Source organism: Arachis hypogaea, chromosome 15 (genome assembly GCF_003086295.3).
Source record: "Arachis hypogaea cultivar Tifrunner chromosome 15, arahy.Tifrunner.gnm2.J5K5, whole genome shotgun sequence".
Taxonomy (NCBI): domain Eukaryota; kingdom Viridiplantae; phylum Streptophyta; class Magnoliopsida; order Fabales; family Fabaceae; genus Arachis; species Arachis hypogaea.
The window spans coordinates 3,079,842-3,099,743 of NC_092050.1; the positions used below are offsets into that span (position 1 = coordinate 3,079,842).

The 19,902-nt window shown below is 34.4% G+C and overlaps 2 protein-coding genes and 1 long non-coding RNA gene across 5 annotated transcripts; 2 read left to right on the top strand and 1 right to left on the bottom strand.

Annotated features, from left to right (window-relative positions):
* Positions 1-787: 787 nt before the first annotated feature.
* On the top strand, positions 788-6,604 carry LOC112747596 (conserved oligomeric Golgi complex subunit 6-like). Its single transcript, XM_025795687.3, has 11 exons — positions 788-1,115; positions 1,209-1,261; positions 1,892-2,039; positions 2,151-2,258; positions 2,856-2,923; positions 3,434-3,557; positions 3,827-3,973; positions 4,076-4,339; positions 4,426-4,710; positions 5,264-5,410; positions 5,948-6,604. The coding sequence occupies exons 1-11, from the start codon at positions 801-803 to the stop codon at positions 6,461-6,463; spliced, it is 2,175 nt and encodes a 724-aa protein (XP_025651472.2). The 5' UTR covers positions 788-800; the 3' UTR covers positions 6,464-6,604.
* Positions 6,605-11,086: 4,482 nt separating this feature from the next.
* LOC112747600 (uncharacterized) lies at positions 11,087-15,462 on the bottom strand. The gene is made up of 4 exons (XR_003174933.3): positions 14,757-15,462; positions 12,862-12,966; positions 12,690-12,765; positions 11,087-12,183 (listed from the first exon to the last, which is right to left on the bottom strand). It is a non-coding gene; the product is annotated as an uncharacterized lncRNA (long non-coding RNA).
* LOC112747599 (WAT1-related protein At4g19185-like) lies at positions 15,418-19,328 on the top strand. 3 transcript variants are annotated; one of them, XM_025795693.3, is made up of 8 exons: positions 15,435-16,206; positions 16,630-16,669; positions 16,827-16,889; positions 16,990-17,106; positions 17,292-17,577; positions 18,180-18,335; positions 18,578-18,729; positions 18,905-19,328. In XM_025795693.3, exons 4-8 carry the CDS (start codon positions 17,018-17,020, stop codon positions 19,104-19,106), a joined length of 885 nt encoding a protein of 294 aa, XP_025651478.1. In that variant the 5' UTR covers positions 15,435-16,206; positions 16,630-16,669; positions 16,827-16,889; positions 16,990-17,017; the 3' UTR covers positions 19,107-19,328. The 3 variants fall into 3 exon arrangements, with proteins under 3 accessions (XP_025651474.1, XP_025651478.1, XP_025651476.1); XM_025795691.3 differs by having other exon boundaries at positions 15,476-16,206; positions 16,630-16,715; XM_025795689.3 differs by lacking the exon at positions 16,630-16,669 and having other exon boundaries at positions 15,418-16,206.
* Positions 19,329-19,902: the final 574 nt, after the last annotated feature.

Sequence of the window (19,902 nt, forward strand, 5' to 3'; positions counted from 1 at the left end):
TTATATTTATTTGTACATAAATAATATTTTTGATAATTAATTGTATAATAATAATAATAATAATAATAGTGTTGAGCAAAAAGAAACATAGTTGGGATTCATAAGTTCAAGGGTAAATATACACACTTCTTTGAAATAGGAGGCAATATTACACATAATACTCTCTATTTATATTTATAGGTGTGCATGCTACCCTCTCTTGAAATTCAAGAAATGTGACATTTGATATCCTTAAATTTTGTAAAATATAATATTAACTATCTTTCCAAACAAGACATTGACCTCTCAAACTTTTAAACTCAAAAAGTCAAAACCCTAGTGTAGGTATAAGAAATCAAGATGACTAGATTGTCAAATGTCACGTATAATATTTTTTTCGGTGAACTGTCAAGTATAATATTACATAACCTTGAGGAAGATAAGTGCAGTTTACCTAGTTTCAATTTTTGTTTTTTTTTTTATTTTTATTTTTTTTGGTAAGGCAATTTTTGTTTTTTCAGTCATGACTTCAATTGTGTTTTGGTCTGAGACTCCAATTTTTTTTTTTTGGACTTGGGTCTGAGACTCCAATTTTAATCTTTAAAATGAATTCTATACTAAAACAAAAAGACATAACCCTCTTCTTATTTAAACATTGCTTGGGCCGAGGTCCAGTATCTAATAGAAGCCCATTTAACAAACAAAGGACCTAAGTTATTCTCTCATGCAGCCCGCTATCTACGTTAGACCAAAAAAAAAAGGAAATCCCGGTTCATCCGAACCGGGTGAACGTGTGGGTTCAAAGTTTAAAGGAAATAAAGATGCAAAACCAGAAGAACCGAAGAAGAAGAAACTCAGTTGGATCAGAAGATCTGAACAGAGAACGGAGAAGAAGAAGAAGAACGAAGAGAATGGGGACGACGGTGGCGGGACTTGCGCCGGGGCTTTCACGGAAGCTGAAGAAGGTTCTAGAATCGAGGACTGACACGCCGGATCTGTTGTCCTCTCTTAACACACTCTCTTCCTTCTACGAAGAGAACACTCCACAGTCGCGCCGCAATCTCCGATCCACCATCGAGAAGCGCGCTCTCTCAATCAACCTCGAGTTTATCGAAGCTTCCCGCCCCGCGCAGCTGGTAATTCCAATCTCCTTCTCATTCTTAAAGCTTCTGCTTGCTTTTACTTGCTGCGATTCTGATCCGATCCGATCTCTGTAATGCGTCTGTTAGGCTTTGGATAGCGTCGAGAACGAGGTCAATGCGCTTACTGAATGCTGCGACAGGTGTGGATTTCAATTTGAAATGATTCTTTAGTTGTAGTTTCGTTGATTTCATGCCTATCGTAGAGGCAGTAGGTGTTATCATTTTGAACTTGTGCAATGAAACTTTTGGTCTCAAGTTTTGTGCTTAGCTGAGCTGCATGCTTATGTAGGAGCTGAATAGTGTATTGGGATAGGAGTGTGAATGTATGACTACTTAATCCCTTTTATACTGGACCACTTGAATTGATCAGAAGTGTATATAAAATGTAATGATGTAACGATTATGAGGTGCGAAAAGTGGCAGAACAATGCTTGTGTTGTTTGCAATGTAATAAGTTATAGGTTTTAGAAATGGCAAGGACAATTCATTGTTTGAGTGTGATATGTTTCATTTCAAGAATCGTATTGAGAAACTCTACTAAACCCTAGTTTTTCATTAGCGGCCCAGCTCCAGAAACATTAGGGTGATGAATTAAGATTGATGATTTGTTCAGAAATTGTTCATTAGGGTTTATGAATTAAGATTTTGAGTTTTACCTTAGAGAATATCAAATTTATCTTAAAAATGGTCATATTGTTCTCTAAATTTAATAATTTTTTTTACTAGTGTGTAGATCTTCTGATAAAATCTTAAGGTTTTATAATTTACAGGATAGCAAAGGCTTTAAACAGTTGTAGTGATAGCACTGGTGACATTATCAACACCACAGAGAGGCTCAAACAAGAGCTTGAAACTACTAGCCAAAGACTAGAGATTGTGGCATGTTTCCTACGCAATTATCAGCTCTCCCCTGAAGAGGTTTAAGTTACTGCTTGATGTCTCTCCTATTGTTGGACTGTGGCTTCGTGAATTAATTTCAAGATAATCATACAGTGTTCTTGCTTATCAATAATTATTGATTATCGGCAGATAAATGCACTTAGAGATGAAGAGCTGAATGAGAACTTTTTCAAGGCACTTTCTCATGTCCAAGAGATTCACGCCAACTGCAAAGTGTTGCTTAGGACACATCATCAGGTAATCTTGTTCTATGTATATCCTTCTTATCCTATTTTCACTCTTGTGAGTTACTGCGGAATTCTGCAGTCTGCAGATGTTAGCCAAAGTCTGAATAATTATGCATATAAGATTATGAGTAAGTTAGAAATACTTTGTCCTCGGGGCTAAAAAAAAGGGGGATACTTTGTCCATGACATATGTGGTAAGAGTACTGCTAGCCGGCTGTTTGTCCCATTATGGAAATATTTATTTGTTTACTATTTTCTTTTAAGTATGACATGCATCCATGTCATCTTACATGGCTTAGCTTCAAGCATTAGTCCTATAGTCTCATATTTATCATAAACCTATACAATTTGGATTATGGTTTATTATTATTATTATTGTTATTATTATTATTATTATTATTATTATTATTATAAAAGAAGAATCTCATCAAGACGAGGAAAAGTATATTATAAAATAGAGGGTAGGAGTTTGATCAAGGTTTATCATAATAGTGATCTTGTTATTGTATTATTAATTTGTGCTTTATGTGTTGAGCTATCTTTGTGCATTATGCAATGTCAGTTCTCATTGTATATTATTGAATAACATGAGATACTTTCACTGCAGCGTGCTGGTTTGGAGCTAATGGATATGATGGCTGTGTATCAAGAAGGAGCTTATGAACGCCTATGCAGGTGAGCATTCATATAATTCAGGGTCATTTGGCTTGCGTGTGATGCACAATTGTTGTTTATATGTGCGGTTTATACATGCTTAATGCTTGAGTTTGAGCCTTGCATGTGTCATTGATATATGTCGAAATCAGATAAGTAGCACAAAATAGAAAGAGAATCAGATCCTTGTGAGATGTCAGAGAATCATGAGAAAGAAAACCATGTGCGAATAATCTGTACCATTCGTTTTGAATTTTTTTACCTGATACAACAGGATATATACATATGTTATATGTAATCATTGAATACAGCTGTCATGATTATAAAATTTATAACAAGTTTCACTAACTTATAATGGTTGCACTACTACTTCACTTGACTCTGGAGCAATGAAGTGGTTGTCTAATTTACTCTTAACATTATAATGTCAGAGAATATCTCATGTCTTGTAAGATTTCTTAGAGACTCTCACAACTTGTTTCTCATTGAAACTGGCTTGTTTGATTATATATATAAATTCTTCACTTTTAGGTGGGTTCAGGCAGAATGTAGAAAATTGGGTGATACTGACAATCCGGAAGTTAGTGAGCTTCTGAAAACAGCTGTGAGATACCTCAAGGAAAGATCTATCCTTTTCAAGTATTGTGCAGAAGAGGTACGTTCAATGTTGATCAATCAACCTATTGAAAAATTGGCCAGTCTATTAGTGATTGTTGTTTGGATTAGAAACCAGTCATCTTCCATATTAGAATTGATATGTTTCGTATTGTGAAGCATGTTAATGCACCAGCTAATATAATTCCTAGTGAACCATTTGTTAACAATACAATCTAAAGAATCTACATAATATCAAATTTAAACCTGGATTTTCTTTATCATCATCTACTTGCACATTATAAATTATTAAGTCACTAAATTCTGCAGGTAGCCAATATGAGACACAATGCACTTTTCAGAAGATTTATTAGTGCTCTTACACGTGGAGGACCTGGTGGAATGCCTCGACCAATCGAAGTGCATGCTCATGACCCATTAAGATATGTTGGTGATATGCTAGGCTGGTTGCATCAGGTATTGTGTGAAAGCATTGTGATGAATGCCTTGAAGCCACTCTGGATGCTGTTTCTCGATCATGGTTTATTTATTTTTCATATATTTTCTATATGCATGCAGGCCCTGGCATCTGAACGTGAACTTGTACTTGTTTTATTAGATCCAGATGCAAGTGTGGATATTGGACCAACAGCAAAGCAATTCTCCAATAACCCTGTGAATGGTTCTGCAAAGACAGAAAGTGACTTGATGTTTGTTCTTGATAGAATTTTCGAAGGAGTATGCAGGCCATTTAAGCTGAGAGTTGAACAAGTTTTGCAATCTCAACCGAGCTTGATAGTCTCTTACAAACTGAGTAATACCCTTGAATTTTACAGCTACACCGTGAGTTTTTCACTTCAGTCGATTTTTCATGAAAGCAATAATCCCATGTTTTTCAAATGACGTCATGACTTGTAATGGCCTTGTAGATTGCAGATTTACTTGGACGAGATACTGCACTATGTAATACACTATGGGTGCTGAAAGATGCTGCTCAGAAAACATTTTTTGATATTCTGAAAGGTCGAGGAGAAAAACTTCTACGATATCCCCCACTTGTAGCATCTGATCTTTCCCCGCCTCCAGCAGTTAGAGAAGGAGTATCCATACTTCTTGAAATTATTGACACCTACAACAGCATGATGGTTCCTGCTTCTGGCCAGAAACCTGCTTTTGATCCAGTTATATCTGCGATACTGGACCCAATTATTCAGGTTTGTTATCTGGTTTCTGTATTTTATGCTGTGACCTTTATATTCCAAATGATATTCTGAAGTTTGACCTTCCTTTCTAATATTGTATCACTTCTTACATAATAGTAACTTAGGAATCTTTGAACATCTTTGCCTTATCTGTATGAGAACGTGATAATCTGACCACCAAATCTTTTTTAAACTGCTTTGCTTCGGTTCCAAGATATTGTCTGGCATTGTTTCAAACTTGGGGAGCTCCTTCCTGCTTCTCATGAGCTAAAGCGGTCTGTTTCATAATCTACCCGTATATTATTTGGCATCGGACCAAGTCTTTACATGGGTTTCTTCCTTTGTTTTTGTCATTTCTTATTCCGAACAGAATGGTGCATATTTTGGTTCTTCCTGAAGATTTATTAGACCATACTTGTATATTCCAGTTGGAACTAGTTTTTTCAAGCTCAAGGATGTGTAGAATATCCCATTTAAGGACAGTTCCAAATGCATGCTGTTCATTTTGAGAAAAAACCTAATCTTATATAGACTCATGGATTTCGTTGGTGAGCAATTGTTACAGATGTGTGAACAAGCAGCAGAGGCACACAAATCAAAGGGAGTTGGTCACTCATCAAGAAGGAATAGGATGAGTTCTGACTCTGGACAACTTACTAGATCGTCAGTTGATGCAATCTTGTCAAGTAGCAATCCTGCTTCAACCTCACAGGTCTATTATGCTCCTCCATCTTTTATCCATTTTTTTCTTTGGGTTTCACTAATATTTGATGTTAGTAGATGATACAAACTTTGTTACGATGCTCTAAATCTAATTGATTATTATTCCCAAATATCTTCACTTTTTTTTTTTTTTATCGAATGAGATTAAATGTTAGGGGTATTTTTAAAGAAAATCACAAATATTAGGGATAAAAAATATACTTTATCCAATTTAAAATCATAAAATATTTGGCTTTTATTTGATTCCCTGTCAAGTCATAAATGTAAAACCATGTGGACTGAAGTAAATCCCTTACTACATTGTCCAATGTTCAAATGTAGCAAAGTTTTATATTACCATCTTTGTATTTTGGACATGACAAGTAAAGATGAAGAAATTAAACGTGCAGCAAGTTAAAGTGGTCAGCCTCTGGACTTTTTTATTAGTTCCATACAGAACTAATATCCAATAAACTAGCACTTGGTTGAGTCATAATTGCCCTCACCTTCTAATGCCTTCATCTTTGTTTTTTTCTTTTTTTGGCAGACTAGTGAGACCCCCTCCAAGATCTTTCTCATTAACTGCTTGTGTGCTATTCAACAACCTCTATCTCGGCATGAGGTTGCTGCTGAATATGTGAAAAGGCTTGGAGCAATGATTGATAATCACTTGCGTGTTCTCGTGGAAAAAGAAGTTGATGCAATCTTAAGAAGGTGTAATTTATCTGAAAAGATGCCTCATTTCCACAATTCAGTTCACGAGGGAGACAATGAAGTTGGTACGCCATTGGCGGAGATGGAAGGCACAAGTCCAGCAATCCTTTCCGAGTGTTTGAAGGCTCTTTTTGGTCTTGTTTTGGGAAGCGATAATTCTCTGCCTGAATTTGAGCAGATGCAAGTTCCAAGGTTGCGTTCCGAAGCTTCTATAGGGGTGGCCAGGTCTCTGGCACAAGCTTATGAGCTTATCTATAAAGCAATTATGGATCCCAAGAATGGCTATCCGGATCCCAGGGCGTTGGCCAGGCATCCTCCTAATCAGATAAGAACCATTTTAGGAATATAGGCCTTTACTGATATGTTTTGCTATTTACCTATGCATGTTTTTATTTGTTGATTACGTAAATATCTTTCCTTTTATACTCTATATCTCCTGCGTTTGTAATTGTATTGTTATACATTAAATAAGTTTCGTCATGTGCTTAAACTTTTGCGATACAAAATATTAAAATTGAAATTAATTTTATTAATGAATTACACAGATATTTTCATGATCAGATTCTAGGAGAAATGCTTTAGAAATTTTGTATCAAAAGAAATGATGTGTTTTTGGCTGAAGAATTTTTTCGCCGAAAATCTTTCAATCACTTGGTTTTATTTGTTTATTTTTTGGAGTTTAGCTGGTATGTGTCTTTAAGATTACTATTAGTAGAAGTTTTAAATTTTTTTTAGGGTTATACTACGTGTACACCAAAATTCGCCACCAAAGTCAGCCACCAGTGTAAAATACATGTTAGAATACAAATATACATTGGAAATAATTAAATCACACATGTATTTATACATAAATACATTGGTGGCTAATTTTAGTGGCAGATTTTTGTGTACAAATAACATTTTTGTTATTTTTTAATATATTGAAAACTTCAATTTTTTTTTGTATTTTTAATGAAAATATTTTTAATTTATAAGCTTAACGTGTGTCTTTATTTCTTAAGGCATAAGTTAACTGAATTCCATTTTTTATTACAGTTTTCCTTTCGTCCTTTTGGTTATGGTAAAAGAAAAGGCACTTCTTCCAAAAAACATTTACTCACAAATAAAAATAATGTTTAAAGAGTGCCAATATAATTAACACCTTGATTTGAAAATAATATTTATTGCTTAAAAATAATAGTACTTAAACTCTCCTCTCCCCCTTGACTAGGCTATAGCATTCACCCGCATCAATACGCTACAAGCTTACGTTTAGTTGCGGAGACAATACGATAACCATAATACTCCACGCATATGGTTCGAAAAATGTCGGTTAGGGTTCAAACCTACATTTTGGGTTCATATGGAGTTATTATATACGGAATTGCTCCATAGTAATATTCAACTATCTTAGTTTAATCATCTTTGACTTTGAGGTTCATTGGTGTAGATTGGTTGGGGATACAACCATACCACAAATAGGTGTAGGTGAAATTTGATGGCCTCCCTTCTATGTTAAGGTAAACTAACTAATGCTTCTTCAACAACATTTTATCAAACACCCGGAAAGGCTTCAAATTCACACATATATATATACCCATTACAACTTGTTCTGATTCAACTCACCTCAAACACAATATTTGCACATAAAAACAAGTACTTTAATTAGCTGAAAAGGAACTCATAAGCCATATCACAAATCTTTCAAAAATGGTGGCTACAAAGCATTCTTTCATCCTTTGCATGCTACTTGCGTTGTTCTTGTCAAGCCCCAGAATGATCCTAGGAGCTCGCCACCTCATGCAGACACAACCATCAGCACCACAACTTCCTTCCCTCCCACCACTCCCTAAAGCCACACTGCCACCTTTGCCATCTCTACCAAGTTTCCCTAAACCTACAACACTGCCACCATTGCCAAACATGCCACAACCAACTCAGCCAAAACTCTCATTGCCACCATTGCCAAGCACCCAAATTCCACCACAGTTGCCAAACACATTGCCACCATTGGCAACAGCTGCACCTAAACTGACACTACCCCCTATGCCAACCATCCCAACAGCTTTATCCCCACCACCCTCAAACTAAGAATGCAGCTTATTGGCTGGTTCTCCCGAGCGTTTGGATATTTTGGCATGGTGCTATTTATATACAGCTTTTATTATTGGAGTGTCATGTTTGTTTCTGGATCACAATCCTTATTTGGCTTTATCACATAGTGTCCTTTTGAGTCCCTGATAATTCTGTTTGTACTTTGTAGTTATTATTCTGTGTTGTTTGATATTTTGAATATTTCTTTCTCTCTGTATTTTGTTTCATCACTAATATTTATTTATAATATTATATGATTTCTTGTATTAAAGGAGTTGATGACTCGAACATTATATATAGGCGTATATATAGATACAAGCAAAATATACAGAAGGAAATAGAATAAAATACGTATGTGTCGTAAATAATTTTTTTTCCCACCACCTCAATTATTGGAACTTACTGATTCTCTCCCACCTCAATTACACACGTTGATTGTGAAAGTCAAACATCAAGAGGAAAAATGAATACGACGTGTATAATTACGAGATAAGTTATAGAGAATAACTACCTGCTAGTTTAAATTAGCTTTTTTGAGTGAAAAAATATTTTTTTAAAAAATAATGTATTTTATTTAATTTAAAATTTATTTAAATATATCTTTATTTTTTTAATATTTATTTTTTTAAAAAATTTATTTAAATATAAAATAATTTTTATTTGTTAATTTTTTTAAAAAAAATATTTTTTTCAAAAATCAATCTGATATGTAATGACAGTAATGTCACTTAGACTGACAACAATAAAAGAGATGGAATGCTTCAACAAAAACTCAAAACTAGAGATAATAAATTCCTTTTCTCGAAAAAGCATGGTAATAAAACCTAATCGAGTATTGACAACATATTTTTAAATTTATTACTTAAAACATTATTTAAATATTATATAAAATTCGTTGATAAATAAAGATAAAAAATATAAAAATTTATATATATATTTTATCTATACATAGACTTTTTTGTGTGTATATATAACGTGATATATAAAGATAAATTTAATTTTAATATACTATATAAAATATTTCACATAATTATTTAATATTTCAATCACATTTATTTTATGGTCAATTATACGGTACAGATGTTAGTTTAAAGAGATGGAGAGATGTTGACACGTAGTAAAATCATACGGCAGAAGGAGAAGATGGCCTGGCTGCAAGCGGAATCAAACATGGCAAAGAAGATGGCTCGGCTCTTGAGCCGCACAGCTGATGCACCAAGATCCGTTACATGCAGTGAAGATCCGTTACGGTAAAAGGGAAGAATTTTGTCTTTTAGCGTTGTTTGACTCTTTGTGGGCCTGGCACTATCCAAAAAGAAAAAAAAGAAGATCAGCCAAAAAAAAATTGTTACCTAAGAGATTAAGGCACAGTAGCAAGTTTGTTCAGCCAGTTTTTGACTTTTTGTAGGAATTTTTTTATCGTAATGTGAGTTCATAATTTTTTTTTGTGAGTATGTGAGTTCATAATTAATAATGAATAAGTAAGTTATTTAAAAGTAAAAATAAATAAAAGATTATTTAGTCATTTAATGTAAAAAATATATAAAGTAAATAAATTTAAATTAAATTCAATATACTTAAAAATGGATACATTGTTATTATGTGTGATAAAATCAAAAAAAAAATGTAAAAAAAATCAAAATGAATATTTACAAAGTAATTATCTACTAACAGTAGACATGTCATTTTTTTATTATTTTTAAAAGATTAACTTTTGTGTTTTTATTTATAAAATAATAAATTTAATAGAATAATTTAAAAAATTAAGAATACAAATATTTAAAAATAAATATACCAATTCTAAAAGTTATTAACTATAAAATTGATAGCCGTAAAACTATGTAGGATAGTAAAAAAATTATTGTGTTATTATTATAGATAAGAAAATGAATATAAAATATTCATAAAATAATTATTTATAAACGTTAAATAAGTTTATTAATTTATTTTTTAATATTATTTAGTTTAAAATAAAAATAAAAATTTATATTCCACATTCGTTGAATAAAATTTATTCCAAAACCTTCAGTTCATTGTTGAAAAAAAAACACATATTAGCTAAATAAAAAAGAAAAAATAATTTGGAATTATGAATCAAACTAACGACAGAAAATATAACATTTTAACTTTTTGAATTAGGTTTATTATTTAATAACAAATTAATTAATTGGAATTGTAATGATTTAAAATTTAAATTCAAAATAAAGAATTAAAAAATAATACATTTAAAAAAAATTAACCTATCAAATTTAATATTTAAACATATGAAAACACTAGTTGTGTTGTTTTCTTAACCAAGAATAAATTACCTTTCAAAATATAATGATAACTAATTCCATATTTATAGGATTCGAAAGATTTTCGGTTACATGAATAGATAAGAAAAATTAACTTTATTCTTTAAGTTCACTACAAAATCAAATTCAAATTAAATTAGATAGATAAATCAGTTACAAATTCATAGCAGAAACTCATGCTCTTATCAGCCTCATGTACTAACAGTTTTTCAAGAGTATAACAAGATGTAGTTATCAGATTGATTTTGTTTATGATTCATTTTAAATCTAACTAAATTCTCTGTAAATTTGTATCTAATAATTATTTTCCAAATTCCAAAAGTAGAAAACTGTATAACTCTTCAAAATTGACGATTCAGATTTGATACTTCACCTACACGCAAATTAGATTCTAAGAAAAGTGTGATTATAATTGTTCCTCTTTTATTCTTGTTTTTGATTTATGATTCTGTTTATTTTTCTTATTTCATTCAAAGATCTTTTCGTTATCTCATTTAGATTTCATACTTCGTAACATTTTGAACATCAACTACCAATATAACGTAAAAAAAGGCTTAAATCCAATTTAAAAATATTAGGCCGTTACAGAGAAAGACGATGCATTAGACCGGATGAAGACTTCCATTTAAAAATAATTCGAAGGGCATATGTCTTTTACAAAAGAGGGAGCCACATGTGAGAGAGAAGATGATTAGCAGCTTGTCTATGGATCTGGAAGATGGCAGAACAATCCGGTTCTGAGAGGATAGATGGTTACCTAGTGGAGCATTGAAGGATCAGTTTCCACGACTTTTCTCGATCTCAAACCTTAAAGGATCCGTTATAGGGGATTCTGGATTTTGGGATGGGATATAGTGAATTTGGACTTTCCAATGGCGGAGAGAGCTATTCCAATGGGAGTTGGAGCTAGTAAACCAACTTCATGAGAGGTTACATTCAGTAAGGCCAACATCTGAGAGAGAGGATAGAGTGGTATGAAAATTTGATAGGTCAGGTGTTTTTTCGACTAACTCCTTTGTGCAGGTGTTACAAGCGGAAGTTCTCCCGGAGGCAATCCTTAGCTATAGCTTCACTAGTACTATTTGGAGCGGATTCGTAATGACCAAGAGTTGAGCTGTTTGCTTGATTTCTGTTGGTTGACAGGGCGGCTACTAAGGATCGACTGTGTAGATTAGGGGTTCTTGACCAGTATAATAATTTGTGTATTTTATGTTATAAGTCTGTTGTGTCTGCTTTTCATTTATTTATTGGTTGTGAGATTACTTGGCAGGTGTGGTGTGCTTGGCTGTTTGCTCTTGGGAGGATTCGGACAGTGCCAGATTCCCTAAAGCAACACTTTGAATGTTGGACACACACCTCACCAAAACACCGTCAACCCGTCCCACATCCCCCTTGCGAACACCAAACCCCCTTGTCCAGGCAAACTCCTTGTAAGCATTGTAGGCCTCCTCCTCAGAAGTGAAAACTGTATGCAAGAAGTCCTTTGCGGTAAGTAACACAGGCACCTTGCCGTGAACATCCCCTTGTGAGCGATGAGATTCTTTGTTCGATTCCGAGTGACTTGTTCCTATGCCAAATAAGCTAGTACTGTCGTCATCATCAAAGGACCCTGAAGAACCACAGACACCCAACGACATCTCTGATGACTCTTCATCATTATCGCTTGAGTAAAGGTCGAAATCCATTTGGCCTGTATTAACTGCAAAACCAACATATATAAAAGGAAATAAACAAAGCTAAGCAGCAATCACGTACTTACAAATAAAATTAGCATTCATAGAAAAAGTGAAAACATAGAGAAAACATTAAATTTTGACTAATGAATGGGATATCAAACGCCACTCAAAGTCTTCTGCTCATATGATTAGGAATTCTAGATTAAAAATATAATCCTACGATACGCGGAAATGGTTTTCACGAACACCAATTTAATAATATGAGTCATAGCCATCAATATCCATGTCAATCGAAGTTAATTTCACACAACTGAATCTCTCAAAATTAATCTACCGTTGGTTATCATATGTGGCATCCTTATAAAATTTTAGTCTGATTAAAATTGTAACTTACAATTTTTTTTCTCAGTTTACACGAATACAATTATATCAATATATTTATAGATATATTTAAACTTTTTAACATAACAGCTTAAATTAAAACACTAATAATTTATGGAATATCACTAAATTAAATACATGAATATACCTAATTCTTCTTCCGAGTTTGCAATGTTTTCACCTTTGCTTCCAAAAGTTTTCAACTGCTTTCAGTATGACGTTTGCTATTTCATAGTGTTTAGTTAAAATGAGTACACTTGATATAAGTCATAGTGAAGCTATATATATAGAGAGAGAGTCATAGATGACATAACACACACCCTATTGGACTCTTTTGATTGATGACACAGGCATCACTCTCAAAGTTGCAACTAGGAATAGTGCTGTTGTTGTTCATCATGGCTAACCAACCAAATCAGTTATATCTGTTTGAACAAAAGAAAGAGAAGAGGTTTTAGACAGACTATTGTTATAAACTTTTACAATAAGCAGAATAAAATAATCTATGCATGTACTTTTGTGTTAGTCCAGCATCAAATTATTGAGTTGTCAACATAAGCATGTAAAGATGCATGAATTTATATAAAAGGAAAGAAGAAAATAATAATAATAATAAATTAAAGCCTCGTTGGGACATCTATGGAAATAGTTGCTTGTTTTTTGTTTTTTGGCCATTCTGATTTCTTTGAATAAATAAAGCACAGAAAGTTAGTTAAATTTCTCGAGTTCTAAATGTGGAAATCAATTTGGCTTCGCTATTACAGTTGAAAGGTACATGCACATTACCAGGAAACAAGGAAACAAACAAGGCTCAGAGAAAGAATAATAAACAAATATGATGAAACACATACAAGAAAATTGTGAAAACACTTAATAAATTTGGTAATAACAAAACCTGTCAAGTCAACTTAACAAAAAAGCTTTAGCATAACTACAACACTCATAAACAGAGAAATAAAGAACTGTATTACTTGGTATAATGATAGACATGAAAAGAATAGACCCATTTTCAGGCAAGCAAAAAAGTAACTATAAGAACTGTATTCCTTCTCCTTCCTACAACTATAAGCAGAAAAAGAAGAACCCCACCTCATATATAAGGCAAAAAAACACTCCTTTTTTTATTTTTATATTTTATAGCTGGTTGACTAGAGGATACTATAGAAACTGAAGCTTCATTCTTCTCTTTGAAGAATGTCTGGTTGCATTTGCTTTATGGAAACAAGAAGAAAGTGAGGTTAACAGCAAGAAATAATGAATGTGACATCACCAATAAGAAGAAAGGAGAAGAGATGAAAATACAAGGACCCCAAGTTCTTGGGTTACCAAGAGATGCCATCTAATAATCATGGGATTTTAAAGGACAAGAAGAACACATGTATGTTTTGAATTATAAAAGCATGTGAGCATATAACAAAAATTTAAATTGGTGGAGCTTTTCTTGTTCAATGAAGCCAAAACACAAACAGAAGATGGGCATAAAATATGTTATCATAATATGAAATCAAATTGGTGGTTGATATTGTTAGGAAAAGTTTTTTTTTTCTAAGAAGAATTATTAACTAGCACACAAGCAAAATGTAATAGGAACAATGTTGTTTTTTATAAAATTATATGTTTGCTAGTAATTAGTGGCAACAAGATACTCAAGATTTTTGAGAATATGAATTTTTTAATAATGTGGAAAAGCGGCCAAATGCAATGAAAATGGGAACACTTTAATATATAGCAAGTACATTTTACTCGGTTAGATTTCTACTTATTTAACTTTAGTCTCTAACCGTATAGTTCAAAGGGGGGCAACATGCATCTTTCTAAAGTCCAGTTAATCTGAAATGTGCTCTAATATAGAGTGGCAGGTGAAATCCATCAATTTGTATAGCTCGAATGGCATGTTTTTTAAATTCTAACTGAAAGTGCAAAAGTTCAAAAACTCAACGGAAGATCAAGAAGCATATTTTTAAATGTTCCAGCTATGTTCAGTAAAAAAAATCAACAAAACTTCAGCTACACATAACTAATAATTTCCCTTTCACATCAAGCCCGTTCTACCAAAGAATATTAATGAATTTCTGTATAAGAAATCTATACCAATACCTAATCTATTTCAGCAAAAATGGTGCATTGTTAGTTTACAATGCAAACCCTAAAAACATAATTAACAGTGCACTATCTTATGTGAATTTGCAACGCAAATAAGAAATAAGGAGAATACCAGTCATTGTGGACTGCCGATAAGAAATCGAAGCAGAAAGAGATGATGACTGCGAGTTCTGATCAGGCCTCCAAAGCCAAAAGCTCGATTACGATTTCGCTTCTGCTTTGGGATGACGCAGTTACGGCAAAGAAGCTTCTGCTCACCGCGTCTCAACGCAATCCAGCCCACCTCTATCTGTTCCGCTCAGAGAAGCCCCCTCTGTCCACAGTCATCGAGTACACTCCTATGGTTATCCGTCGAACTGGTCGTGGCGGTGCAAAATCCTCTCACCGTTACTCATACTCTCACAGGTAGGTTGGAGATCTGGTGCTGGTAGCTCAATTGCAGTTGTTCCAAGTCCTTTTTTTTTTTTGGACCTGCCAAGTCTTCTTAACTCTACCCAGCCCCAACACCCATCCAGCCCAAAATCAAATCGACCTATCCTTCAAAAAAATCTTGCCAGCCCATAAATATAAACGGAGTTACTTCCCTAAAAATTGCCAAGCCGAGCTGCAATGGAAGGTGTAAGCGCCGCTGTCCGGAAGCCGCAGCCTGCATCCAGGAGATTATCCCACAAGGGACACGCGTCGCTAGATCCTCAATAGTAAAGGAATCTCTGTAAAACAGCCTCTGTACCATAGTGTGCACCTTTTTATGACAGTATATGAATTTCATTTTCAACTATGTTTAAAAATTGTGACTAGTATAAAATATATTACAGGAAACATGAATTGGAAGTGGCAGTTCGATGATCAATTCATGACCCAAAACTTCAACGTTAACAAGTGGGATGATGATGGCACATGCAATAAATTAGAAAACCAACAAAATATTCCACGTATGTTCAACAAGTTGTTCTTATCACAAAATGTTTCTACGACAACCATGGAGCTGACAAGGCAGTCCACATATACAGCAGATATTATTATTTTTCCATCGGAGACGAGTTCCTCCACCCACAAACACAAACTCGATCAAAACACCAAGATCAACCACCACTGAGCTAAAAGCTCTCAACTTTCTTTCATTTTCAGTAACCCCTTAAATTCTCTCCGCGTGTTTGTTTGTATGTGCCTTGCAAACCAAGCATCTGATTTGGCGTGTGTTTCATTCTATCTCTAACCACTGTTACAATCAAACCAAATCAAAACCGCCAACAACCACCATCCCATCTTCTTCTTCTTTTCTTTGTCTGCGAGGTGTTTGTCAGAATTCCACAGAGAGCGAGAAGAAAAGGTGGGTTTGTGATGGCTGGATCAGCTTCAGGATCAGGGTCAGGGTCAGCGTCAGTGAGTGCTGATACATGGAAGGCTCATTTAGCCATGGCCATGGTGCAGCTCTTATATGGTGGATACCATGTCATCACAAAAGTGGCCCTCAATGTTGGTGTCAACGAATTAGTCTTCTGTGTGTTCAGGGATCTCGTTGCCCTTTCTATCCTTGCTCCTGTCGCTTATTTCCATGAAAAGTATGCTCTTTTTATCTCCCTTTTCTCCTTTAAGAAATTTTTAATTGTGTTCTGTTTTAGCCATAAATAATTACTACTTTCCAATTTGTTGTAGAAAAATTTAACCTGTTGGAATAATTACTATTTTGCATTTTCTTCTTATTGATACACTTTCCACTGTATATGATGGGTGATTCTGGCACCGTGGAGTCTGTGTTTAGGGCCATGCTATTTGTATGAAAATATTAATTATTTAGAAATTTCTTCCAGCAAATTTAGAGCATGCTCTGTATTTCACTGATATTGAATGGCTTACTCCTTTTGGACATTAATTTGAGGCAATGAACAATAGTAATCTAAAACCTGGTTCAAGAAATGTACTATGTTTGTGCTTGATTGTTGCTACTGGTTCGAGGCTGCTAATCATGTTTATATCTTATACAGGAAGACTGCTAATTTTGATTGTTGGCACCTAACAGCATAGGTTATACATACCTGCTTTGCACCTTTAACAGTTCTACAGATTCGAAGTAATTTAGAAACAGTTTTAGCTCTGAATTTTATTGTTTCCACTGACGGTATTCTCAAGTCTTCATTTCATTTATTATTTGTGATTTTCTAATCTACCATGTTGCCTGTAGGCGTACACGGCCCCCAATCACAAAGCGCCTATTGCTGTCATTCTTCTTTCTTGGATTAACTGGGTAAGATTCTTGATGTAGTCACTTGTTTACTGTTTTGGCAATATAGGAACAATAATCTTATTATCACGTATACTGCGTTTGCTTCTTGAATCTTGATCAGGATATTTGGCAACCAGCTTTTGTTTCTTATGGGTTTAAGCTATACTAATCCAACATATGCTTCTGCCACGCAGCCAGCAATTCCAGTCTTTACGTTTCTGTTTACTGTAATGATGGGGTCAGTTTCTCTCTTAAGCGATTTCTTACTTCATGTGTTAACCAAATATTAAATTTTCTTTTTCTATAGAGCTTATAGAAGCGAATGCACATTCTAAACTGTCAACCAGAATTGTTTATGTTAATAAGCATATCCCACTGCCCTAGGACATTCAGTAAAATGCTTACCTAAACTTATTCGTGCAGTACAGAAAGAGTAAACTTGCTAAGATATGAAGGGATTGCAAAGATTGGAGGAACTCTCATCTGTGTTTTTGGTGCTGTATTGATGGTTTTGTATCGAGGTCCGGCTCTGATAGGATATTCAGATCTAGACCATGTAGCACTAACTGAAATTAGTGCCAGAGGTCAGCCAGAGCCAGCTGGATGGTTAATGGATGGTTTGCAAGATTTTGGACTAGATCGATTTCATATTGGGGTTTTGTGTTTGATAGCAAACTGCATGTGCATGGCTGCTTTTTTGGCCCTTCAGGTATGTACCTTTTTGTTGACTATTCTTTTTCATGGCTCTGATTCCTTTTCACATGTCTTGTGACAAAGGGTGTGGACTATAGAGATTGGGTAGTTATAGTTTCTTCTGTTGCAAACAGTTCTTTCACTTCCTTAGAGATAATTTACTTTGGAATATATAGGTCTCTATGTTGCTAAAATGTTTTATGACCTGACTTGATAAAATTATTTGGTCCAAAAATGCTAGTAAATTTTATTGTTTGTTAAACCAATATCTTTGTTGGATTCACTTGAACCACATTTCATAAAACACACATTATATCCTCTTTGGCATATGATTTGGATGGCTTCTGAATGCTTTTCAGAGTTATAACTTTCTTTTTTCCCCTTTGGATTGAAGTATATCATTAATACTAACAGAAGAATAATACAACATGATGGAAGATAAGAGATCTTCCCAAGTGATTTTTTTCTGGAAGCTCCAATCCTAATGTTAGGCATCGCATATATCTACATTGATCAGATTAGTTGTGCTTGCTCATCAACTTTTGCGAACCTATTGATTCTGACCTTATGTTATATGCAACTTGGTGTGTTTGATTTATTGCCATGGCTTGTTTTCAGGCACCATTATTGAATAAGTTTCATGCACACATATCTCTCACAGCATATTCGTACTTTTTTGGAGCTGTACTGATGGTGATATCATCGATATTCATGACTGATCCATCGGCTGACTGGACTTTGACGCGGTCAGAAGTAGTTGCTGTTATTTATGCTGTGAGTCTAATTTTAAATCGATCTTCAATCTCATGAGCCCTTGTTAGTTATCACTTATTATTGAGCATCCAGTCCAATTCTCTTCCTAACATTTGAAGTTGTCTTCTCTAAATTTGGCACCTGTTCATTGTTTCTGCTGTTTCATTCAAACAGATGGCTAGCTATGTTTCATACAAATATTATCTTGTTTGGTGGAGACTCTAATATATAGTTTTTGACAAATATTTTCCCTGTTTCTTCAGGGAGTTATTGCATCTGCCCTTAATTATGGAATCATTACATGGAGCAACAAGATTCTGGGGCCAGCTTTGGTTTCCCTTTACAATCCCCTCCAACCAGCATTTTCTACCCTTCTGTCCCTAATCTTCCTTGGAAGTCCAATTTACTTGGGCAGGTATTGTTCCTATTGCTTCCAATTACTCATGCATTTGTTTCTCCTATATCATCCAAAAATGGTATTGTTTCTAAACAATTTCCACAGACATCTGGCAATTTAGCCTTTTGAAATTTGCATATTCTTTGCTCATCCTTTTTCTTTTCTTTTGGGTGCATGGCAAAAACTTCAACAGTATCTTGGGGGGACTTTTTATCATTGCTGGCTTATACATTGTTACATGGGGATCTTACAAAGAAAAACAAGCAAATGCTGGAGTTATTCCTATTGCTTCTTGGGTGTCTGAGCCACTTATTCATGAAAAGACTGCATACCAGAAAGGTCATGCTATTTCAGGGTCATCCAGCATTTCCATTAATCCAAAATCATTGGATTAAGGAAATAAATTATGCAATATATATATCATGTAAAAATTGGTTTATGCTATCATTTTTTTAGTTGTGAATTCTATGTTTGATCCTGTCTATGTAAAATTTCATCCGAAAATTGGTGTCTGCTATCATTGTAGGAATGAACATTTTATCTCGTTTTAGGACAAAATATCAAAATTGGCCTAAACATTTTGCAATGGAATTTTGTGCTTAAATTTGGAGACCAAATTTGAAATGTGATTTTGTATCTTAAGTCAAAATACCCCAGGGCTTTGAAATGTATTTTTGTGTCACTTGAGTAAAATATTTCCTCATAAATTTGATGCCGGGTGAATTTGTATCAATGTTCTGAAAACTGGATTGGCCGGTTCAATCAGGAACTGGTCGCCAGCCTGGTTGACACCCAAAACTGCCTTGCAAAAAAAGATAAAAAAACCGGTCGAACTGACGGTTAATCAAACCGGTTTTTTTGAGGCTCGGTTCACTTCCCTCCCCCTCTTCAAAACGGTGCGTTTTGAATTTTGATTAAAAAAAAAAAAGGAAAAAACGGGCAACACAGTGAACAACCCCCTTCCCCTTTGCCTGTTTTTTCCTTTTTTCTTTTAAAATCGAAATTCAAAACGCACCGTTTTGAAGAGGGGAGGGGAGTGAACCGGGTCTAAAAAAAACCGAATCCGTTCAACTGGTTCACTGGTTAACTGTCGGTTTGACCTTTTCATTGGTTTTTTGTAAGGCGGTTTTGGGTGTCAACCGGACTGGCATGGTGACCCGATTCCCGATTAATCCGGTTGAATTGGCTGGT